General features: G+C 41.5%; 1 protein-coding gene across 2 annotated transcripts in view; it reads right to left on the bottom strand.

The window, feature by feature from the left end:
- Nucleotides 1-613: 613 nt before the first annotated feature.
- Nucleotides 614-26219, bottom strand: part of PLEKHA8 (pleckstrin homology domain containing A8) — a 53883-nt gene continuing 28277 nt past the window's right edge. For both annotated transcript variants that reach the window (XM_068236082.1, XM_068236083.1), the window contains 7 exons: nucleotides 19586-19805; nucleotides 14775-14860; nucleotides 12730-12788; nucleotides 10897-11027; nucleotides 10266-10336; nucleotides 5681-5742; nucleotides 614-1526 (listed from right to left, as the gene is read on the bottom strand). In XM_068236082.1, coding sequence (XP_068092183.1) covers nucleotides 1329-1526; nucleotides 5681-5742; nucleotides 10266-10336; nucleotides 10897-11027; nucleotides 12730-12788; nucleotides 14775-14860; nucleotides 19586-19805 — 827 coding nt within the window. In that variant the 3' untranslated portion in view covers nucleotides 614-1328. The remainder of the gene's footprint in view (nucleotides 1527-5680; nucleotides 5743-10265; nucleotides 10337-10896; nucleotides 11028-12729; nucleotides 12789-14774; nucleotides 14861-19585; nucleotides 19806-26219) is intronic.

The following is a 26219-nucleotide window of genomic DNA, read 5'->3' as shown; positions in this document are numbered from 1 at the left end:
TTCATGCTTCCATCTGCTGAAAAGCTTTATGGAGATGAAGATTTCATTTTTCAGCACGACCTGGCACCTGCTCACAGTGCCAAAACCACTGGTAAATGGTTTACTGACCATGGTATTACTGTGCTCAATTGGCCTGCCAACTCTCCTGACCTGAAACCCATAGAGAATCTGTGGGATATTGTGAAGAGAAAGTTGAGAGACGAAAGACCCAACACTCTGGATGAGCTTAAGGCCGCTATCGAAGCATCCTGGGCCTCCATAACACCTAAACAGCGCCACAGGCTGATTGCCTCCATGCCACGCCGCATTGAAGCAGTCATTTCTGCAAAAGGATTTCCGACCAAGTATTGAGTGCATAACTGAACATAATTATTTGAAGGTTGACTTTTTTGTTTTAAAAACACTTTTCTTTAATTGGTCGGGTGAAATATGCTAATTTTTTGAGATAGGAAATTTGGGTTTCCATGAGCTGTATGCCAAAATCATCAATATTAAAACAAAACAATAAAAGGCTTGAACTACTTCAGTTGTGTGTATTTGAATCTAAAATATATGAAATGAATGTTTATCAGTACATTACAGGAAATAATGAACTTTATCACAATATGCTAATTTTTTGAGAAGATCCTGTAGATATAGCATTTTACAATTGTACAAATGTTCACGACAGTGGTCCTTTAATAACAGCTTCATCACAAAAAAAAAGCTTAATCTGGTCATATAACAAAACTGCATTCTTTGTATTAAAAAAAAAAAAAAAAAATTGTTAAAGCGGATCTGAACTCAGAACTTTCTCTCTGCTCTAAAACATAAGCAACAGCACAATGACCTTGAAAGAAAAAAGCATCTTTGTTACAGTTGATACAAATCCAGCATGTGTCTACTTCCTACTTTCATGGAGGCAGACCTAGGGTTAACATCCTGTGTTTACAAATTAGCTGCTCTGCAAGGACTGCCAAGATTCCTGAGCTGACTTAGCTGAGAGATCAAATTACTCTTGTGATTAGTCACAGGTGAGGGAAAATTACACAGGGTGCATTTATCTACGTTTTTCATCTGTCCTGTACAAGAGTTCGGGTCCACCCACTCTACAGAGCAGAAGTCCATAGATTGCTAGCCAGACATCTCCAGAAGCAGATCACATAATTGAAGTGAGCGATACAAAAAAGAAAAATCTGGTTGTAATAAGACAATGGCGGCAGGTCCCAGAGAAAGCCCTCAGTCCTGTGTGTTCTGTACATCGTATATGTGGCAGCTATAAGATATGGAGCACCCATTCTCCAGGAGGATGCCCCCAGTAATAAATTACATCTGAAATAGAAGCACAATCATACTATTTCATCAGACTCCAGGCTGTGCTCTTCATATAAAGTGTCCAGAAGGTTCAACTGCTTTTCCATAGCAGGCAGGTATATGTTAAGGTCTCTTAGCATAGCATCATAGAAGCTCTTGTTCTTGTCATCCCCTTCATTCACAGTTAGAGCAGCCACAAATCCTTCATAGGATGGAGCCGCCCTTAAAGCAAGCTGTAAAAAACAAAAAACAACAAATCAGTTAAAAAGTGTCTAGTTCCTGGTCTCCCATGATGCAACACTTGCTTTTAGTGATTTTGGGGTTAGCTTTGACAAATTAACATCTCTAGATGTGAAGTACTTGGCTGTATCTTCGCCAACGCAGAAAGCAAGCTAAATTAGCCAAAACCTAACAGCACCCTGCTGATTACTAGATGAGTCACATGATCATCTGAGCGCCCACAGGAAATATTTAGGGGATAAGAGGTTCAGTCAAGCCTCTACCTCAAAAAGCAGAAGCGGATTTAGTCATTTTCACAAAACACAGATTACTCCCTGACATGAATAACATCTGATTATGTAGAAAGCATACTCGGTGTACAGATCTTTCTTCCATTGGCAAAGGACAAAGCAGGTTCAATATAAACTTGCTCTTTATTGCAAAACTTTTTTTGTAAGCAGACCTGTGGGAGTATTTATCAAAAGCAGTGTGAGGAAAATTGAGAACTGGTGGAAAAATGAAGCACTGATGCCCAGACCATGGCTTCGGATTGGTTGTTTGGAAACTCCTCCACTATTGCAACTGTTTTACTTCCCTTCTCCTGTTCCTGTACTCTTTGCTATTTCTGTGTACTGAATAGACTGTGGCTAACACACTATCCTTGCAGCTCTGAAGTCTCAGATATGATTCCAATCAGACACATCTCTACTGTGCTTGTATGTTCTACCCGTATTTTCACGGACTCCTCCAAAGACTAAAAAACAACATGTTCCCCATAATGTTTGACTGACAGTGAGTGATGTGAATGACCTCTAAAATGCAACAGAAAGAGGTATGTAAATCTCTTAAATACAGTTGTCTGTATTTAAAACATGGCTACACAGAAGTGCATGCAAATGATGTAAATTCTAAAGGTTCAGACAATTTATCTGCGGTTACTGCCCTGATGTAGCCTTGAACACCGGTTAGGTGTCAGAGTATGTTCAAACTGTTCATGTCAAATCTTAGCTACTTTGACACAACTGCTCCAAAAATTGCATTATGCTGCCTTCTACAGGCTAGGATGAGTATGACAACTGTCAACAGAGCATCAATGGAAAGATTGTGAATGCCAAAAAAACCTCTGAATTCGAAAGGGAAAAATGGATAGAAAGCCATGCAGTAGAAAAAGGCCCTTTATATTTTGTGTCACTTATGTAGAGTGCTTTACAAAGGCTCATTTTAAATCTAGTATACCGGTAATTAGTTTGAGTTATAATGTAAACTTAAATTGGCAAAACTCTCTCCCATTGTGTGTTTATTACGGTTGCATAATATGTTTATTACGGTTGCGTAATATGGGTATGTATTTTACCTGTATGTAGAATCCACTAGCTGACCTGTATTATGGTGTATTACCCATATATCATCGTTTTGTAAGTGTATATTATCATTCTGTATTGTAGAGCACCACAGGAATAATAAATACAAAATAATAATAATTTAACCACTTACTGACAAATGGACGCATTAAAACGTTCTTCTGGAATATGTTAACGGCTCCAGGACGTTTTAATGCGTCACTCGCTCCCGCCGCCACTATGCACGTGTACGTGATTGGGGAAGAGGACCGAGCGGTCCTTTACAATGCCTGGAATGAATGGACATGACCCTGATCAGGGGCCAAGCCCATTCATAAAACAGGAAGCCGTCAGAGGCTGGTAAAATGTAAGGAAAAAAAATTAAAAAAAATGAACACATTCTGTAAAACTGTGTGTGCAGCGCCATCTAGTGGGCAAAAAGTAAAATTACACATACACTTCCAATTAAATATTAATAAAATTAATTCCTTTCCACTTCCTTCCCCTCCCCCTCCCCCCCCCCCCCCAAGAAAAACTTGTGAAAAAAAACGAAAAAAAAAAAATAAATAGTTGCCTTATGGAGCTTTCTTTTAATCTATATTTTGTGAGGGTATTATTATTTAGTATTTATATAGCGCCGACATATTACGCAGCACTGTACAGTGTATAATATATATATATATATATATATATATATATATATATATATATATATATATATATATATATATATATATATATATATATATATATATATAGTCACTAACTGTCCCTCAAAGGAGCTCACAATCTAATCCCTACCATTGCCATATGTCTATTTTATGTAGTGTAAGTACTGTAGTCTAGGGCCAATTTTTTTAGGGGAAGCCAATTAACTTATCCGTATGTTTTTGGATATATTACTATTACTGTACTACATAGGGACTTGTAATTATAGACCGGCAAAGAAAAAAAAAAATTACACCTAGATTTCCCAATAATATATTGTCGCAACACATTGTGATAGGGACATAATTTAAACAGTCTAATAATTGGGACACATGGTCAAATAAAGTGTGTGGCCTTTATTCCCAGGAGAACGTTTTATTTTAAAACTATAATGGCCAAAAACTGAGAAATAATGATTTTTTTTCCATTTTTTTCCCCCCATTAAAATGCATTTAGAATAAAAAAATTCTTAGCAAAATGTACTACCCACAGAAAGTCTAATTGGTGGCAAAAAAACAAGGAACAAGGTATAGATCATTTTGTTGCGATAAGTAGTAATAAAGTTATTGGCGAATAAAAGGGAGATGCTATAGAAAATTGCTCTTGTTCGTTAGGGTAAAAACTCCTTTGGGGTGAAGTGGTTAATATGTTAGAAATTATGTGTAATTAATTTGTCATTAGACATAGTTCCACAGCTCCCACCTGTCCCTTCTCTAAAAGTGTCCTCCTTTCTTATCTCAAAATGTTGGGAGATATGTAATTTTGTGCATTAGAAATGCTATACTTGTAGAAAAAAATGGCAATATAAATATAAACCTCTTTCTGTTTAGCATGACAAGAACTGAGTGGTATGCCATGCTAAGTGGGAGTGGTGTGGCAACTCTAAGTAGCTGGCCTCTCTCTGCCTTAAAGGGAATCTGAAGCGAAAATAAACTTATGAAACAATGGCCTCAATTCACTAAGCTTATCTCCTGTCTTTAATAACGTGTCTAGAGTTATCACCATGGTGAAGAGACATGTAGTATTCAGGAAACATTTTACCTCAGGCAAACCTAAAGTTAACTCTTCTGTCTTTAAGTTAACTCTTCAATCCTTAAAATAAGTCCAGTTGTTATATATGCAAAAGAGCTTTTCTGATCTCCACCTGATTTCTGGAGCACTATACATCAAAGAAAGATTGACAGACACCTTCAGATAAGGTTCAGTGAGAAGAGAAGTTCAAAGGGTCATATGATGCAATGCTATAAAAAACGCTATTTAACTGAAAATAAAAATATGAGACTAATTTCTTGCTACTAATGTTGTATTCCTTATCCATACTACACATACAATTCATTATATCATGTTATTTTTCGCTTCAGTGTCACTTTAATGCCCCTGCTGAAGTTTACTGACTGAACCAACTTTGCAGAGTGGAGGACGGTAACCTCACATGCCATCTTTATTACCGTGCATGCACAGCATGGCGGTAACATGAAATACATTGGTAGCGTGACCCATGGTAGTCCAGTAGTGTGACTGTTACCATGGTAATGCAGGTTACTATAACGTTGGCACTACTAGAGTACCACAGGTCACGCTACTAGCATATCTCGTGGTACTTCCATGTGTAACCACAGTTAATAGTGCCATGCGCTTTGCGTGCACGGTAATATTATCACAGAATGATGGATCAACCTCTCAGTGATTTCTATTTTGTATGTAATTAGCTTTGCATACCATGGGGCTTATTAGTATATTTATAATTGTTTTTAATCCATTACCAAAATGTAAGTGGATTTCACGCAGTATCGGAGTGCGTTCTGTTTTACATGAAACACATATTGGAGTCTTGATTACGGACACTAAAGATGCTAAGACTCCACATCAGCCATTAGAAGGCTGTAGTCACCTTTTAGACTATTAGTTTGACAAGTGTTATCACATGTGGGAGTGTGCTAGTAGTTAACATATAGGAAGCTTTTCATTGGTGACATTGCAAAGGATTATCTACTGTTCCTGCTTCTGGATGGCAGAGTAACAATGCTACCTCTATGATTAGCTATGTACTAAACCTCCTTCTCTTCTGAACTGGACTGTAGTGCAGAGTGGCCTAACTTATATAGTAAATCTTTACTTACTGCAAATACACCTCGCACCACCCAGCCGTGATACTGCCTGAGCGTTTTCCCATAAGCATTACCTAAAAAAGAAAAAAGTAATCAGTCTTTATTAAACACAATCACAATATTCAGACTAGATAAAGGTTTATGTAACAGTCTGGTGGTCACTGCGTCTTATAGTCCAAATGCAGGGAGACCCTGACTTGTGAACGCCTGCCTTGATCAGCCCAGGTAACAGGTTCAGTTGCGTCAGTCGTGGCTTTCTGCCCATGCACAGGAGGTCTGCCCATGCGCAGAAGGCCATAACTGAAGCGACTGAGCCTCAGGTAAAAATTGATTCTTTAGGATTTGTTCAGCTCTGGTATACTTTAAATGGAAAAAAAATATTGCAATCTCCATATCACTCTCACTTCAGTTGTCCTTTAACCATTTGTAGCCTTTTGGATGTGACTGTCACGTCCAAAAGGCTGCTGCTGTGCGCGCGCACCCACGTGCTCCCGTGCCGCCGCCCGTTAGCCTGGAGATCAATGAATGGGAACATAGTTCCCATTCATTGATCTAAGTCCCCGGTAGAAAGTTCGACAGCTTCGTCTTCCCTATACTTCCTGGAAGCGAGCACTCGCTCGTTACTAAAAAAGAAAAAGAAAAAATTGACTGTGGCCATCTTGTGGCCGAATAGTAAAACTACATCTACATACTTTTTTTTTTTTATTAAATAAACACACATTTAAAATTAACTGTTTACCCCCAACACTAAAAATTACCCAAATCAAATTTTTAATGAAAAAAAATAAAAAATTACAATAATTACAAGAAAAAAAAAAGAAACCTAGTTACCAAAGGGTCTGAACTTTGTTAATATGCATGTGAAGAGGGAATATTACTAATATTTTTTTAAATTATAAGCTTGTAAATAGTGATTTATTTCCAAAATAAAATATTGGTGCCATTCATTGTGATAGGGACATAATTTAAATGGTGTAATAACCGGGACAAATGGGCAAATAAAATACATAGGTTTTAATTATGGTAGCATGTATTATTTTGAAGCTATAATGGCCGAAAGTTGAGAAAATGAATTTTTTAAATTTTTTCTTAATATTCCCGTTTAAAATGCATTTCGAAAAAAATCTTAGCAGAATGTACCACCTAAAGAAAGCCTAATTGGTGGCGGAAAAAACAAGATATAGATCAATTCATTGTGATAAGTAGTGATAAAGTTATTGGCGAATGAATGGGAGGTGAAAATTGCTCGGATGCATAAAGTGAAAAAACCCACGGGCTGAAATGGTTAAAGCAGTATTCTCCAACACTGTCCTCAAGGCCCACCAACAGTGCATGTTTTGTGGAAATCCACAGAGGTATGTAATCAGCTCTGCTGAAACACTAATTACCTCACCTGTGAATGCTTGTGGTTTTCTGCAAAACCTGTACTGTTGGTGGGCCTTGAGGACAGGGTTGGGGAACTGTGGGTTAACCACTTGCCGACCAGAAGATTTTTCAGTGATCGGTGCTGCGTGGGCTCTACAGCCCGCAGCACCGATCAGAAGTGCAGCAGGGCGATCAGACTACCCCCCTTTTTTCCCCACTAGGGGGATGTCCTGCTGGGGGGGTCTGATCGCCGCCGGCTGCATTTGCTTAGCGGGGGGCTCTTCAAAGCCCCCCTCCGCAGCGTTCTCCGCCGTCTCGCCCGCTCCCTCCCTCTCCCTCCCCCTGTGAGCTGCGCAGGACGGATTTCCGTCCTGCGCATTGAAGGATAGGCTTCAGCCTATCATATGCCGGCGATCCCCGGCCAATCAGAGGCCGGGGATCGCCGATCTGCCTTACGGCGCTGCTGCGCAGCAGCGCCGTATGATGTAAACAGCAGGGATTTCTTCCCCGCCCGTTTACATTTTGCCGGCGAGCCGCGATTGGAGGCTCTCCGGCTGTTCACGGAGACACCCTCTGAACTGACATGGAAAGGCCGTTTCCATGAAAACCCTCAGACAACCAGTTTACGCCAATCGGCGTTAGCTGGTCGTCAAGAGGCAGACCTGAAGCCATAATGCCACTTTCAGTATTTGCAGATAGCAAGATAGCAGCCCCCATGTCAAAGGTGCAGTACATTCTGCAGCTCTAGACAGCTAGATTAGATCATATGACAGTGTGCATTGCTGAAACCATGTTTCATGCAATATTAAACCTAATAAATAAAATATATATAGCGCACACACAGACACACACAAAAAAAGCAATGGGACAAATCTAAACACTGCAACGCTAATTGGAGCATGACTGATACTGAAAGAAACCAATTAGGTTTTAGCCGTTTTCCATATGCTTGAGATGATAAGCCAGCCCCTGTATATTTTCTTGGAGTCACACATTGGGCAAAAATAGTGTAACCAATAAAATTCAATGCAGGTATATTCCTGTTTGCAGTACAGTAAAAAACTTAGGTGCAGACACTGGCAGCACAAAACATCTACAAACACCACCTACTACCAAGCCAGTATATGTCGCACTCTAGTTGATGAGAAAAAATTAGTTAACCACATCAATATTGCAAAAATATAAATATTTATTTATCAATATAGAAAACGATATTCAAAGCTTAAATAAGCATATGTCGGTGAATGTGAAGCCACCCGTGAGACCCGCCTACATCGCCCATCCCATCATAGATTTAAAGAATCCTTGCCCTATATGCAGACCACAGTGGTTATCCTCAAAAGCCTCTAGTAAAAAACGTGAGGTATCCTGAGTCCTCCCGTATGGGTAATGGCCAGGTAAAATATCTATAGTACTCTCACAGAGGCAAAAATTATGGGACCAATATGATCATACATATATAACCGCCAGGCTTAAATTACAGTAACCACATGGTACATTCATTGTCTCCAAAACTCATATAGTCTGGGCTTTTTGAGACAAGCCAAGATCTATTGAGCGCTTGCCAGAACATAATATCGATATCCAATTCAGTGGTACCATCTGAAAAAAATCTTATTTAAAGAAAAAAAATCTTATTTGAGCATGCTTTCAGAAAAACGATTTTCACCACATTGGATTAAAGTTCCGGATCTATTGCAAGGATTACTTCTTAGAATGCATACACAGGTATCTTCGCTGTAACAGCTGTACTAGTAATAGCCACCATCTCCTTCAAACTCCTTGTACTTTAAATCCATCTGTATAATGCTGCTGTTACACAATATACACAGTATAAATACGTTCACTGTTTGTGCTGATACAGCGTTGTTAACAGTCCTATTAATAAGATCGATAATTGTACAGCAGAGCTCTTAGTCCTCCTGTCCACTCGCAACAGGGACCTCCACACAAACAATGTCCAGAAGCATAAAAGTTAAGCGTATACTTATCAGCTTATACTGCACTATGTAGTTCCATAGATATCCGGAAGAAGTTCACTGGGCCCAGACTGCTTAGAGAGTTCAATGATGCAGATACCACACTGGCATGGCGGCTTGGCGTGCGGATGTGCTTGTGAATTGCGCTAATGCGTTTCGCCCCGCCCCCGGAGCTTCGTCAGAGCGTAGTCACACATTGGGGCCTGCTCAATAGCAGTAAAATTTACATGCACTGGCATCACGTGTACATTTTACTGGGAGTTACAAAAACTCTGTAGTTCACGCTAATTTGTTTGCATAACTGTAAATGATACAACCCTTTTTTGTATAGCGTGTGTGACACTACTTGCATAGCGCACATTACCCAATTAACACGTGTTGTGTGCATAATGTGCATTCTGAAAAGTATGTAATGTATGTTATGTAATCTGTTTAACTCCTAGGAAAATGTAGGTGTGCTGTCTGTGCAGGTAAATGTTACTAGCAGATGAATCTAGGGAAAATAGCACCTATGGCAAACACTGAAATTGTGCCCCATGGAAAAGAGGGGGGTGCACCCTCCAAATCAGTTAAAGTGTAGTTTCAGTTGAATTGGCAGTAAAACGTGACCTGCAAAAATGGAGTATGGCAATAAATCAGCCTGCACACATCCCACAAATAACAATGAGGCAGCAGAATGTCCCCCCAGATAAAAAGTAGAATCTATATGGAGAGCACCAGGGATGATGTGGAGAAGTGCCCCCAGTACAAGGCGCCCATGGCACATACCATGTCTGTACCCCTGTAGATACGCCTGTGTACTAATCATTAGTGAACATGCTCTATTGTCTGACCTATAGTAGCACAGCCAGCCCATCACTCTCCAATCCCCATTGGCTGAGATCAAATAACTGTAGGCTGCAATGAGACTGAGGCCTCAATTCACAGAGTTTTATCAAACACTTTATCAAACGTTTGATAAATGACCTCATGGGTAAAATCTAATTTTGAATTCACTAAGGTGTTATATATTTATCGAATGTTTTACCGATAAAACGTTCAACAAATATATAACACCTTAGTGAGATTTTACCCATGAGGTAAATTATCAAACGTTTGATAAAATGTTTGATAAACGTTTGATAATGCTCCGTGAATTGAGGCCTATGTAGGAAAAGAATACATCTAAGCGCCCGCCTTATAATAAAATAAAATGGTGAATGTAAAACAAAGTATACAACAAAATAGGGAATAAACTTTAAAACATCACTTACTTAATGCGGTCTGAACATTATTTTCACCGTTCTTCATTTCAGTAAGTAACTGAAATAAAAAGTGTAGTCCCCTGGAATAAAAAAAAAAAAAAGGTTCAAACACTAATTTTGGGAATGCAAAGGGTCATAGCCATATATACCGGTAGATAAACATGGGCTACATATTCAGTATCTGGCAATTTATACACAACAAAGAGGACTGTTTATAAAGTGGATAGAATTTGCTACTTTTCACTGACTCACATGACTGTGCATTGCAGTATATTACAAACAGGAACTTAGACCCATTAAGGCTAAACGGAGAAACAACACTGAAAACTGCAGAGAAGCTACCTTTGCAGTTGCCAGCTCCCAGTTGGATGAAGGTCAGGTCACTTAATGGGGTGTCTTGACTGATCAATGCAAAAATAGGAAAATTCTCACACCTGTCATTGAAAATATGACTGATTGTGTGACTGAAGATCCACCCCCTGAGTGGGAGGAATTTGCACTTGGGGCTGATTGCAAGCATAACCCCTCCCAGAATCCCATATCTGTCTTTGGACATATAAAAAAATGTAGAAAGTGCAAATTACAGCAGTTAAGACAATTATTAGGACAGTATATTGTAAAATATAGTAGCGCTGGTTACCTTTTTAGCCACAAGAGGGCCTCAGTTGCAGAGTTTCGCACCTGTGCCACATTCATATTGACCTCATGTAGAACTATCTTTTGTAGTGTTGTAAACTCTTCTTTATTCGTTATGTACTTCTGATTTATTTTCTACACAATGAAAAGATCAGTCAGTAAGTAAAAAGGCTGGACAGGAAAGCATTCACATAGTGACTTGTCAGTACAAGGCTGTACACGGGGACTAGCCAGCACAAGGCTGCACACAGGCGCTGGCCAGCACAAGGCTGCACACGGGGACTAGCCAGCACGAGGCTGCACACGGGGACTAGCCAGCACGAGGCTGCACACGGGGACTAGCCAGCACGAGGCTGCACACGGGCGCTGGCCAGCACAAGGCTGCACACGGGGACTAGACAGCACAAGGCTGCACACGGGGACTAGACAGCACACGGCTGCACACGGGCGCTGGCCAGCACGAGGCTGCACACGGGGACTAGCCAGCACGAGGCTGCACACGGGGACTAGCCAGCACGAGGCTGCACACGGGGACTAGCCAGCACGAGGCTGCACACGGGGACTAGCCAGCACGAGGCTGCACACGGGGACTAGCCTGCACGAGGCTGCACACGGGGACTGGCCAGCACGAGGCTGCACACGGGGACTGGCCAGCACGAGGCTGCACACGGGGGCTGGCCAGCACGAGGCTGCACACGGGGGCTGGCCAGCACGAGGCTGCACACGGGGGCTGGCCAGCACGAGGCTGCACACGGGGGCTGGCCAGCACGAGGCTGCACACGGGGGCTGGCCAGCACGAGGCTGCACACGGGGGCTGGCCAGCACGAGGCTGCACACGGTGGCTGGCCAGCACGAGGCTGCACACGGGGGCTGGCCAGCACGAGGCTGCACACGGGGGCTGGCCAGCACGAGGCTGCACACGGGGGCTGGCCAGCACGAGGCTGCACACGGGGGCTGGCCAGCACAAGGCTGCACACGGTGGCTGGCCAGCACGAGGCTGCACACGGGGGCTGGCCAGCACGAGGCTGCACACGGGGGCTGGCCAGCACGAGGCTGCACACGGGGGCTGGCCAGCACGAGGCTGCACACGGGGGCTGGCCAGCACGAGGCTGCACACGGGGGCTGGCCAGCACGAGGCTGCACACGGGGGCTGGCCAGCACGAGGCTGCACACGGGGGCTGGCCAGCACACGGGGACTGGCCAGCACGAGGCTGCACACGGGGACTGGCCAGCACGAGGCTGCACCCAGGGACTGGCCAGCACGAGGCTGCACCCAGGGACTGGCCAGCACGAGGCTGCACCCGGGGACTGGCCAGCACGAGGCTGCACCCGGGGACTGGCCAGTACAAGTACAGTACATCTGATGAGGGGGGGGGGTCACCCTGAAACATGTTGTGTTACTGCTGAAAATGTGATAAGTGCAAGTTTATTGAGCTAATAAAGTGCCTCCTTATCTATTGTGTGGATTGGTGAATCACAGGAGGATTAAGAACTGGCTGCCTAGGATAAACCAGGCCTAAGGAAGGTGAGATCCACAGCACTCCCTTATGCTGTAACAGTCCAGCGTGCCTGCTTTTACAATTATCCCTCCCATTATGTCATTAGGAGGCGATGAGGACTAAAAATGTACAACACTTCTGGGTGTTTAACCTTTAAAAGTGTCTCAATCTTAAAGGAAATACCTGAAGGGAAAAGATACACGGATCTACATGGACCCTACTATAAGCTGGACAGCTTCTTTATTTGACTCTGCTTCAAGATAAGGCTAGAGCAGCAAAGTGCTGAGACACGTGACATGAATGTGCAGGTCATAGTGAAGTCCTTTCATTTCATTTACCTTTATGTTCCCAACAAAATCCATTTTTACAGGTGCAAACACTGTTGGACCAAGCTTATCTGCAAAAAGAGAAACATAACTTCAGAAAGCATGACAAGGTACAAGTACATCCATAGCCTTCCTCTTCCTAATCACTCTGAAATGTACACACACAATACACTAACTGCTAGTTATATGCGTGTACAGACTTTCCTTATCTGTTTATATAACACAAACAATAAAAGGCCAATGAAAAGAATATATGTGCCAGAGTTCAGCCACCTAAGTGCACAACCTTGCTACTATGGTGGGAAGGACATCTGTAAAGGTGACCATTAACAATATGGTTCTTCAAATTATCAATTCTCCAATTCGAACTTAATATTGGTCATTCAGGCCCACTGCTATTCAATTCGTCCAGATGAATGGAATTGATCCGATAAATGGATCGATTTGATCAATACTGTATTAGGATTGAATAAGAGAATCGATCGTCTGAAAAATCATATCGTTAATGGCCAACTTAAGACTGTGTGAAAAAGTGCATTTACAGTATAAAGCTGCCACTGATTCTGCTAAACATCCAATACTGTCACTGGAATTACAGATGTGCTTGGAGAGAATGCTGTCAGGAGGTGATATGTAGAAATAGGTCAGTCCATACAAAATTGATATTACAGTTAAAATGTTCCCTCTGCTTTAAAGCGGATCTGTGATGAAAAACTATAACAAGTAACTTGGCTATATATCTTATCTAAAGTTTAGATAGCAAATCTAGCTGCAAACAGCTTCAACAGGTTATGATTTTTTTTATTCCTGTGATGCAATGAGGGCAGCCATGTTCTGTTTGTCACATTACACACAGGCAAGCTGATAGCATCTCCAGCCCTCAGCCTGTGACAAATTCAGTTCCCTCTCCTCCTCCCCTCTGCCTCTGAAATCTCTGGATAGTAACCTCCTCCTCCTGCCCAGACTGAGCTCCCAGAAGCCCTTGCTACATGGGACTGAGTGCCAAGGCACTCTGAAAAAGCTGTGGGCGAGGCTTGTTTAGGTTATAGGGAATTAGAGTATTAAAACAAAACAAAAAAGTATTTGGCTTGAGGAATGCCCTATAAACCATATGAAAGTAACACAATTATGCAATGAGTAAAAGTTTATCTCAGATCCACTTTAACAGATCTGAAAACCATTATAACTGCTAAGAAAAAAATGCCTGAGAGGGCATACAAGCTCGCTTTCACTTTCCTCTGGAGCCTTATGTTTCCCACGTCTTTCGCCTGCATGATATTTTTCTTTAATTTAGAGACCACAGAAGAGAGAATGACCTAAGTCAACCAAAATACCATGCCGATGACTACCTAATGTCAATGTTGCCCACCAGAGGATGGAGATACCCAACTCATTGCTGCATCACAGTAGCTTCAGCCAAAATTTGCACCCTGAACAGAGTTAGTAGGCCCCGTTTCAGTAGACAGTGCATGAATTTTTCACACATTGCTTTCCAATGTCCAGGGACTGGTCCTAAGGGCTCTTTCACACTTGCGGCGATTTTGTGCGTTAACGCAAACGTCTAACGTTTGCGTTAACCAAGGTAAAATGAAAGTCCATAGACTTTCATTTTACCTTTCACACCCGACGCTGCGTTTCGATGCATTGCGGTTCAGACGCACCCGGGCACAGTTTTTCGTCCAACGCACCCGCGAGCCGGCGTTTTCCGTCGGGTTTCATTACCAGCTACCGCCGCTGACGGTAGGTGAATCATATACAAAGTATCAAGTCTATGGCTAGCTTCACCATCAGCGTTATCAACAAATGACCAAAAGGAGCTTACAAATCTGCAGAAAAGAAATATATTTGCCCCGGGAAGAGTGATCACAAAAGGTTTTAAATGTTTTGAAGGCTTTGGTCACCATCATATATTTTTGAAAGAGTATGTAAGCCAAGACCATTGCCGGATCTCAGCATTCAGCGAATGCCACACTATGCTGAATTCTTAGTTAACTGAAATACAACATTAGCACTCAGTGACACAAGTTTTTAATACAGGGTGAAGAACACACACATACCTAGAACAGGGACTATTGCATGACAGGAATCCAGGAAATACTCTGTTGGAATGCCATCTTCACCTTCATATACAAGATCACTAAACCTTATAAACAAACATAAGAGAGTCACAGTAAAGGTCACTGGCATTAAATTGCAACCATAAATAAATAAAATACAATGCAAGCTAAAATACACCACTTCTTTCTAGGTTCATTTCGATCTTCTAAACTCACCACATACTACCACATACACCAACATATTGGGTGATAATGACTCCTTTAAAAAAAAAACAAAAAAAAAAAAAGGTAGAAATACACCCTGGAATTAACAAACATCCTGGGATGGAGTGTAAAATCCTCATCTTAAATAGGTTTCAGATAACGACAGACCAATTAAATTCCTTCAAGTTTACACCCTAAAGGTGGCCACACACCATACAATTTTTAAATATCTGTTCAATTCAAGAATAGCAATCAATTATTCTGATTGATTGTAACAATTCAAAAATATGACCAATGTACCCCACACCTATGTTCAATTTTTCCCCAATCGTGAATAAAATAATTGAAAGCTCAGAAAAAAATTGATTGGAACTGTACATCAAGTAATTGACAGTCCATCATACACCATACAATTGTTGATAAAGTCTGTCTGAAATTTCCAAAATATCCAATCTCAAAAAAAAAAAAAAAAAAAAAAAAAAAAAAAATCGAAAAAAGGCAAATCCTAATAATCGTAATTATCGAATTGGCAAAAAATTGGATCTTTTAATTGTATGATGTGTGGCCACCTTAAGGCTGTGTTCCCACTTGTTGTGAACCACGTGCGGCCAGCGGAAGCCGTTAGTCCCAGGGCAGATGCGCTTCCCCATATGCTATATGGGGAAATGTATCCGTGTGCCCAGGGTTATCGCGGACTGCATACAAGTGTGGTCCGCTTACTGCATCGGGATGAGAAGCATGAACAGCTCCTATTTATAAAATAGGAACCGTTCACTGTGGAGCGGAGAATGGACAAAAAAAATGTCCCTTCCTCCGCTCTAGTGGGAGCGGAGCCTTAAAGGGAACCTGAACTGAGTAAAATTATTTAAAATAAACACGTGGTAACTTCAAATAAACATTGCATAGTTACCTCGCCATCAGTTCCTCTCAGAAGCCCACCATTTTCTTCTGACAACAATCCCTTCCAGTTTTGACAACATTTTGTCACAACAGAAATATAACAGTTGCTGTCAGTTATATATATATATCAGTTGCTGTTAATTATAGCTGAGAGGACAACTGATGTGCCAGGTAATGTCCATGTTTCCCTATGGCTCAAGCGGGTGATGATACAGTTTAACAGTGTGCTGACCAGGAAGCGGTTATGGGGTAATGGCCATTTTCAAAATGGAGGATGGAGAATTCCAACTGCAGTGTCCTGGAAAGTTATTTTAAACAGAAGATGAAAAATTATTTCTTAGGAGAAAAAGTGAATTGGACCCTATGGGCCTGATTCACAAAGCGGTGCTAACAGTTAGCACGCTGGTGAAAAGCCCTTTATCATGCCTAAACTCAGTTTCGGCATGATAAAATTAGGCGTGATAAGTTTAGGTGTGATAAGTTTAGGTGTGATAAGTTTAGGCGTGACAAGTTTAGGCGTGATAAGTTTAACCACTTCAGCCTAACTGGCCGAAAATTTTCGTTCAGTTAGGCTGCGCGCACGCGTGCTACCGTCCCCCCCCCCCCCCCCCCCCCCCGTGCGCGCTCCCGCTGGGGCCGTTAGCCCAGCGATCAATGAAAGGGATTGTAAATCCCTCGGACCCCCCCCCCCCCCCCCCCCCGGAGAAAAGCAGACAGCGTCTCTTTAGACGCTGCGGCTTTTCTGAGATCAAAAAGTTCCCCTGCTTCTATCTTCTTCCTGGGAGCGAGATCGATCGCTCCCAGGACTTTGACTGTGGCCATCTTTTGGCCAAATTGCAAACTACACCAAAAAATCACTTTACATTGAATGAATACATTTTTACACATGTAAAATTCCCTGTTTACCTCCCACACCAAAAAATACCCACATACAAGTTTTCATAAAAAATAAAATACAAAATTACAATAATAATAAAAAAAACAAACAAACATAAATAGTTACCCAAGGGTCTAAACTTTTTAAATATTCATGTCAAAGGAGTATATCAATATGATTTATTAAATTATGGGCTTCTAAATAGTGATGGACGCAAATTGAAAAAATGCACCTTTATTTCCAAATAAAATATTGTCGCCATACATTGTGATAGGGACATAATTTTAACGGTGTAATACCCGGGACATATAGGCAAATACAATATGTGAGTTTTAATTATGGAGGCATGTATTATTTTAAAACTATAATGGCTGAAAACTGAGAAATAATGAATTTTTTTCTTATTCTTCCTGTTAAAATGCATTTACAGTAAAGTGGCTCTTAGGGCTCTTTCACATTAGGGCAGATTTTCTGCGTTTCAACGCAAAGGATAAAGTTTGCGTTACCCAAGGTGAAATGAAAGTCCATAGACTTTCATTTTAGCTTTCACATATAACGCAGCCTTTTTGTGCGTTGCGTTACACTGCACCCAGGCGCAGTTTTTTGGCCAACGCTAGCTTTATGCGTTACAATGTTAGTCAATGTAAAACGCACACTATGCGCGTTTTTAATCCGTTAACGCAGGCAATCAGTCCCAGAATGCAACAGAGGAACAATGTAGAAAGTTGAAAACTAAAAGTAAAAAAAATTACCTGCGTTTTTCTATGTCCTGTAACGGATTGAAAACGGATTAAAAACGCACACTCACTGCAGTGCAACGCATATCAAAACGCATTAAAACGCATACAACAAAACGTATGCTTTGAGCGTTCTCCAACGCAAGCTCTGATGTGAAAGAGCCCTTAGCAAAATGTACCACCCACAGAAAGCCTAATTGGTGGCGGAAAAACAAGATATAGATCAATTCATTGTGATGAATAGTGATAAAGTTATTGGCAAATGAATGGGAGGTGAAAGTTGCTCAGATGTAAAAAAAATTATCAACCCTGTAGGCTGAAGTGGTTAAGCACCAACTGGGTTAGCACCGCAGTGCACAGCTGATCAAAAGTTTTGCGCTAGCAAAGTCTGGTGCACTTCGCATAGAGTTTAATGACGCTGCTTTGCGTGCGAGACTTTGCGCGCGATCTAAACTTATCTAAACTTATCATGCCTAAACTTATCACGCCTAAACTGGCTTTTCACCAGCGTGGTGCAATGGTTATCACGCCTAAAGTCTCTAACTGGGTTAGCACCGCTTTGTGAATCAGGCCCTATGTCTTTTAGGAACAGTTATTCAAAGTTACTTTCTAATTAAACATTACAAATATAGTACCAGCTTATGTATTGGCTATGGCAACCTTGGCCCAACTGATTAATCTTTTTATGAAAGGTCAAAACTTGATTTTCTTTTAATGATAAATATAAATGTATGGTAAGGTTTCCCACTGATATGAGATATCTACGTGTCTGTCTGGTTGGTACAGAAATGTTGTATGTTATACCTGTGATTTTTTTTTTTTATAAAATTGATTTAAAGATGGAATGAGGGTGGGGGGAAAGAACAATCATAGATTTTGTATGTTTAGCTCTACACTATAATGGCAATGTACATACAGTATATTTAATCCCTGCTGTGCTGCAGCCTTCTGACCATAGAGGTGAAATATGATGTGGATCCTTATCAGCTATTTTTATCCATGTATTCCAGTGGGAAATGGAGACCTAGCTAAGCAGCAGCTATTCTTGTGGATAATTTATTGCTGACATTTGGTTTTCTCCATTTTGCACGGTTTTACACCGCTGAATCTTACAACATAATGAAATCACAGATGGGTTGAGGTAGTGCATTTTTTCATCAGCCCCGTCAACAGAAAATAAAGGAACGGAGTACACATTGATAACTATAATCTATAAAGATCTCTACATCCCAACTTACTTTTACATTACAGCACAAATTTCAAAGTATCATTCTAAGAGCCTGTTCACAGCATCTGTGATCTGTGGGGGAGACTGGTGCACACTTCTCTCAGAGGCGGCATTTGGGGGGCCCCACACAGCGAGTGCGTTCATGCACACCGTGCCGGCCGCTCACCTAAGAGCCCCCTCAGGCTGACAGAGGCTTTTCTTGGTCGGCTCAGGCACTGACCCGGCAGCATGCATCCTTGATCGTGTGGCCGGGAGCGCTCTGTGCCTGAGTGCTGTAAATGGCTTAAAACCACTTTATATGTGAACAGGTCTCCTATGGTGCCATAGTGGACAGCACCTCCACCTTATAATGCTAGAGGTTCCATTTCTGACCTGAACACAATCTAAGCTGAGCTTTTATGCTCTCCCCATGTACTGAGAGTGCTCTAAAAGTACTTGCTGCTCTCTGTATCTGCCCAATCGAATTGTACAGAAGAACAATAATCTCTGTAATATTCAGGCAAGCTTATAACCTACCGCAGAGAAACGTATTAGCTTTCCATAAATGTATACGCACGGTTACCATTGTCCTATAGTTTAGTAATGCTATATCTTATTAGCATGCTCTCTGCATTTGCATTATTTTTATTATCCCTTTATTTAACACTTGACTTGCATAAAGTTGAGGTGGAGGAAAGAACTGTTAAAACAATACCAAAGGAATTTTCCACTTGCCTCCAGGCAGACCAGGAAGAGGGAACTAGAACTACTTTTACTTTACTGTAACAAAGCAGAACAAGAGCAGGAGGCGCAACCAAGTCATTCAAGATTCATGTCATGGCATTGGCTTTGATTGCAAGGTAATCCTTTAATTAGAATGCAATACCTGTGAGTCATTGTACTGAAAAATGTTTCAGGAAGATGTTCATCTATACTGCCTCCACCTTCATCCACCGCCCCTCCTCCTTCATCCACCGCCCCGCCTCCTTCATCCCGCTGCAATGTGCCAGTTACTGCAGGTAAGCTCATATGTGTGTCTGTTCCATCTGGAGGGTCGCAGGCATCCAGGCTGTCTGAGGATGCATTATCCGGTGTGCCATCAGTGCCTAAAAGAACAGCAGTAACATGATTACACAATGAATTTACATCTTGAAGCTCAACTGAATCCAAAATCGAACAAGGCTATGACATTGTGGGAATAACCGAGACATGGATGGATGAAAGCCATGACTGGATAGCTAATTTAAAAGGATACAATGTGTTTAGGAGGGATAGAACAGGGAAAAAAGGTGGAGGGGTTTGTCTCTTTGTTAAGAATTCTCTTACAGCTGTCCTCAACGATGAGATGGAGGAAGATTGCGAAGATGTGGAGTCCGTTTGGGTAAATATTCATGGTGGAAATAAAAGTTGCCAATTGCTTATTGGGGTATGCTACAGGCCACCTCTTATTAATGAAGCTGCAGAACTGCGATTACTACAGCAGATTGAAAAAGCTGCAGGTAAAAATGAGGTCATAATTATGGGCGACTTCAACTTTCCAGACATTGACTGGAGTATTGAGGCTACCCATTCTGGTAAAAGCAGCAGATTTCTGGCAGCACTACAGGACAATTACTTGACTCAAATGGTAACTGAACCAACTAGGGGGAATGCGTTACTGGATCTGATCATTTCTAATAGACCAGATAATGTATCAAATGTGCAGGTTCAAGAACATTTGGGAAATAGTGATCACAACATGATAACGTTTGAGCTGGTGACTGATAGGCCACGGGGCAGCGGGACCACTAAAACTATGAACTTTAGAAAAGCAAAGTTCACTCAAATTAGGCAGGCACTAAGTTTGGTGAACTGGGATAATGTACTACAAGGGGAAGACACTGAAGGAAAATGGCAAGCTTTTAAACTTATACTCAATCAATACTGTAGTATGTATATCCCATATGGAAACAACATGTCTAGGAATAAAAAAAGGCCTCTATGGATGAATAGAAAGGTTAAAGATAAAATGAAGAGGAAAAAGAATGCCTATAAGGTCTTAAAACAGGAGGGGACAGAGGCTGCACTAAGCAATTATAAGGAGTGCAATAAAAATTGTAAAAAAGAAATTAGGCAGGCAAAGATTGAAGCTGAAAAACAAATCGCTAAGGATATCAAATCTAACCCAAAAAAGTTTTACAAGTACATTAACTCTAAAAAAAGAAAGGTTGACTGTATAGGACTCCTAAAGGATGAGGATGGGAACTCAATGGTGGATGACCAAGGTAAGGCAGAGTTATTAAATGCTTTCTTTGCTTCTGTCTTCACAAAAGAAACAGCACTGTTGCAAACTACAGAGGCGGAAGAGTCTCAATCTTCTAACTGTAATATTAAATACTTAACGCAGGAAGAAGTGAAGGCAAGACTAAATAAATTAAAAATAGACAAGGCACCTGGCCCGGATGGCATGCATCCTCGGGTCCTAAGGGAATTAAGTTCAGTTATAGATAAACCCCTTTATCTTATCTTTTGTGACTCTCTTGCAACTGGCAGAGTCCCAGTGGATTGGCGTACAGCCCACGTTTTCCCATTATTTAAGAAGGGCAAAAAATCTGATCCAGGAAATTATAGACCTGTAAGTTTAACATCAGTTGTATGCAAACTATTTGAGGGGTTACTAAGAGATACTATACATGACTTCATAGTAGAAAATAATCTTATTTCTCAGCATCAACATGGGTTTACTAAAGACAGGTCCTGTTTGACTAACATGCTCAGCTTTTATGAGGTAGTAAATGCTAATATGGATATTGGGAATGCTGTAGATGTGATATACTTGGACTTTGCAAAGGCCTTCGACACTGTTCCCCACAAAAGTCTGGTGCAAAAGTTGAGGATGCAAGGACTGGGGAAGAGTCTGTGTTCATGGATAGGGAACTGGCTAATGGACAGAAAACAAAGAGTTGTGGTCAATGGATCATACTCAAAATGGGAGACTGTTAGCAGTGGGGTCCCACAGGGGTCTGTTCTGGGTCCAGTGCTCTTCAATTTATTTATTAATGACCTAGTAGATGCAGTAGTGAGCAATGTTGCTATTTTTGCAGATGATACAACATTGTGCAGAATCATTAACTCTCAGGAAGATAGTGTCATATTGCAACAGGATCTGGATAGGATGGCTATATGGGCACATACATGGCAGATGAAATTCAATGTTGACAAATGTAAGGTCATGCATTTTGGACGTACTAATGGTCTAGCACCATACAAAATAAATGGGATACAGTTGGGGACATCAAACTTGGAGAAGGACTTAGGAGTACTCATTGACAACAAGTTAAATAATCGTACTCAATGCCAAGCAGCTGCAGCTAAAGCTAACAAAATTTTGGGATGCATTAAAAGGGAAATAAAAACTCGAGATGCTAGCATAATATTGCCCCTGTTTAACTCTCTAGTAAGGCCACATCTGGAATATGGAATTCAGTTCTGGGCACCACATTACAAAAAAGATATTGCAGTTTTAGAGCAGGTGCAGAGACGAGCAACAAAATTGATGCGTGGGATGGAAGGTCTCACTTATCGAGAAAGGTTAGATAAACTGGGTTTATTTAGTCTAGAGAAAAGACGCCTTAGAGGGGATCTAATTAACATGTATAAATACATCAGAGGGCAATATAATACCTTGGCGGATGAGCTTTTTGTCCCTATGCCTTCTCAAAGGACTAGAGGACATGATCTGCGCATGGAGGAAAAATGTTTTAGCCATTTATTTAGGAAAGGGTTCTTTACAGTAAGAGTGATTAAGATGTGGAATGCATTGCCACAGGAAGTCGCTATGGCAAACTCTATACCTGCATTTAAAGGGGGCTTAGATGCTTTCCTTGCGTTGAAAGACATCCATGGCTACAATTACTAGGTAATGCCTAATGATGTTGATCCAGGGATTTTATCTGATTGCCATCTGGAGTCGGGAAGGAATTTTTCCCTTTAGGGGCTAATTGGACCATGCCTTGTAAGGGTTTTTTCGCCTTCCTCTGGATCAACAGGGATATGTGAGGGAGCAGGCTGGTGTTGTACTTTATACTGGTTGAACTCGATGGAAGTATGTCTTTTTTCAACCAAAATAACTATGTAACTATGCAACTATGTAACAGCAATCATGTGGATAAGTGAATATAAATAGAGTATGTAAGTAATGTGGTGAAAAGAATAAGTAATAATTACGGTAGTTCATCGATGGCCATTTTTGTGTGTGTGGCCTGCGGGATTTATAATTGAGATTTTAAATCTCTGGTTGGCACAGGAAGTCTGCTCCCCTAATTTAGCTTCCCTGTATGGATGAATGGCTACCGGGTCTCCTAAATCTTTTGTTCTACTTCTGTAAATTTGCAGTGCTGATTTGCAAATGAAATGAGAAATATAAATGATTCCTATGGGCAATGTGCCTATGTGGGTGGTTCTGATGTGCATTGCAAGGTACACTGTGCAGGGCTGTGAGAGAGGACAGGTTCTGTCTTGTCAGTCCATCTCCCATGTCCCTACAAGAGGGAGGCAGGCCCGAGGGATACAGGTAGTGTCCACACAACTGCAAAATGAGGCTGAAGCAGAAAGGAAACACAAGCTTCCCACTGGAGTAGTGGGGTGACAAGGGGTAAGGGATAAAAAAAAGAAGTTACTGGCCAAACTGTATTTAAAAACTGAATTAGAGATGGAACAAACTGTTCGCCTGCCCCTCTGACAAATTGTTTGTTGCCTGCGGCTACTTCCGGGTTGGCGAGGTTTTAAAAGACAAACCATAACCAAGGAAATAACTTCATCCCAATCAGTAGCTGATACCTCCTTTCCCATGGAAAATCTTTTACTTTTCTCAAATGGATTATCAGGGGGCGCTGTATGACTGATATTGTTGTTAAACCCCTCCAAAAGTGTGATGTCAGCACCAGGGTGCTGACATCACACTGTGGGAAATAACAGCTGTTTCTAACTGCCAAAAATGCATCATCTCTTTTCACAGGCATCACCTGCCAGCAGTAAAAATGTACAATAATAATAAATAAATATATATATAGTTAGTATATATATATATATATATATATATATATATATATATATATATATATATATATATATATATATATAGTATATGTATATATGTATGTATAATATATATATATATATAGTTACGACCACGATCAAGGTCGCGCACTGCACAGTGCCTGCACATTACGTAAATACCTCACCGACCCGGATGTAGCTGCAAGCAATTAACACTTCGTCACAGGGGCAGGTGAACTGTTCATTCCATCTCTAAACAGAATATTTACACCACCTAAAAATGCATTAAAAGTGAGCATCCCATGATACATGACTTGAGGGATAGGAATCAATACCTTGAAAATTAAAAGGTAGAGGATAAGTGCAGTAAAAGGGGGTACTCGTCAGATAAGTTTACTATACAAAGCAACCAACTAATGTATGTACGTACGTACGTTTAGCAGACTAAACCCCCCCCTGGGTACAGGGTTCAACCCCGGTACTTCAGTCGCTATCTTGACAAAAGCCAGGCTGAAACCTGTCAGCTATAAGCAGCTGGCAGGACGCCATCCTCTGAAGGTAATGAACACAATGGTGGAAAGATACATCCAGGAAGGATACAATACATTCAAAAGAAAAAATAAGAGGTGGCTTACCTCAAGGATGACATGGGTATAAAGCTAAGTGAAAATGTAAAGCTAAGTGAAAATGTAAAGCTAAGGCAACGTGTTTCGTGAGCATACACAACTAACTTCATCAGGCCACATTAAAGTGCCGGTATCCAAAATAGGATTTGAATGTCTCCAAAAGGATTTTAATGTATTTTTTCCTTCCTGTGCGCCTCTTTTCCCCATTGTGCTCCCAAGATACAGTCATCGGAAAGATTTATCAAGACTAGTGCAAACTAATGCAGAAGCGGAACAGATGTATAGATCAAGGATTCTAATTGGTCACTATGAGCAACTTCTCCATATTTGCAACTGTTTTTCTTGCACTTCTTTTGATAAACTTGTCTCACTGTGTCTACACAAAAGTGCATTTCTAGAAGGATGGGGAGGGGATATGTAGAGACACCATCACTAAGCACTCAGCTCTAGAAGCCTATAAAGCATATTTACACAGCAAGGCTTAAAGCACTTAACAACCGTGAAAAAAGAGCAGTACCCAGGTGAAAGGGACACGCCTAACAAGTGTTTCCAGTACTGCAATCGGCATTCAGCTATATAAAGCTGCAGTAATCATGAGGGGAATGTTTTTTATAATGTAGAGAACATCCACATTTCAAATGATAACAGTGAATGTGCTGAAACCTGGTGAGAAGATTATAAAAGCTGCCATTTCATTACCTTTAACAGCAGCAACTGTCTGGCTGTCATACTCATGTAATGTGTTCAGTAGTGTATGAGCCACACATCTGCATTAAAAGTGCAGCTAATGAGTGGAGGCAAAACAGCTGATCTGTGTGTTCCAGATTGCCCAGCAAGCTCATGGTGAGCAAAAACTCCTAGGAGTGTGTAAGGGGCTGAAGGAGCCCCAAAAGCCTCCTTACTAAAATGGTGTGCAAAACAGAAGTGGGCCTTCTTAAAACAGAAGGTATTTGTGATTATTCAGGTTGGAGTGATTCAGGATCAACCAATGCGAAACAGTCAGTATGCATGTTGGATTAGTTTGGCTCTGTAATATTAAAGAGAACCTGTAACAAAAAAAAAAATCTCCCTCTGGGAGACACTTACCTCGGGAGGGGGAAGCCTCAGGGTCCCAATGAGGCTTATCCATCCTCTGTAGCCTGGGGGAATGCAGCGCTGGCTCCCCCAAAGCTTCCTTGACAAAGCCTGACAAACACTGCGCAGGCGCAGCAATATTCACTTCCTGCAATCCAGCACAGGCGCAGTAGCGGCTCTTCATTCAGGCTAAGGAGGAAATAGCCGAGCCCGATAGATTTGCTATACTGTTATACTGTGCAGACGCAAAAGGACTTGCGCCTCTAGCGTGGATATGACCGGGCTTGGCTATTTCCGCCTTAGCCGCTACTGCGCTGGATCGCAGTTGTTAGATATTTATCTTGCCGCTGTTTGGGGGGGGGGGGGGGGGAGGGGTGTCCGCAGCACTGGATTGTCGGGATGGAGGAGAACAGGGAAAGCCTCATTAGAATCCAGAGGCTTCACCCTCCCGAGGTTAGTATCCCCCAGAGGGTTTTGTTACCAGTTTTCTTTGACAAGCTGACACATCAATGCATTCCAGCGGTTCTGGAGGTGCGTTTAGTTATCAGAGACAACAAAGAGATGATTTGCACATTCAGCAGCGATGCATTGTGGGACACCTCAGAGCTCACTGCAACCTGAATAATCGCAAATACCTTCTGTTTTTAGAATGCAAACTTCTGTTTCACTCTGGCTCAGAGATGCAGAAAATATATTAGGACAGGAGCCTCAATTCACTAAGATCATGCTGGAGATAATAAGGCAAGAGAAAACTTGCCACCACACAGTGAGAGAGTTATCTTA

The sequence above is a fragment of the Hyperolius riggenbachi genome, chromosome 5, assembly GCF_040937935.1.
Source record: "Hyperolius riggenbachi isolate aHypRig1 chromosome 5, aHypRig1.pri, whole genome shotgun sequence".
NCBI classification, from domain to species: Eukaryota; Metazoa; Chordata; class Amphibia; order Anura; family Hyperoliidae; genus Hyperolius; species Hyperolius riggenbachi.
This window is presented reverse-complemented; position numbering and strand designations above follow the sequence as displayed.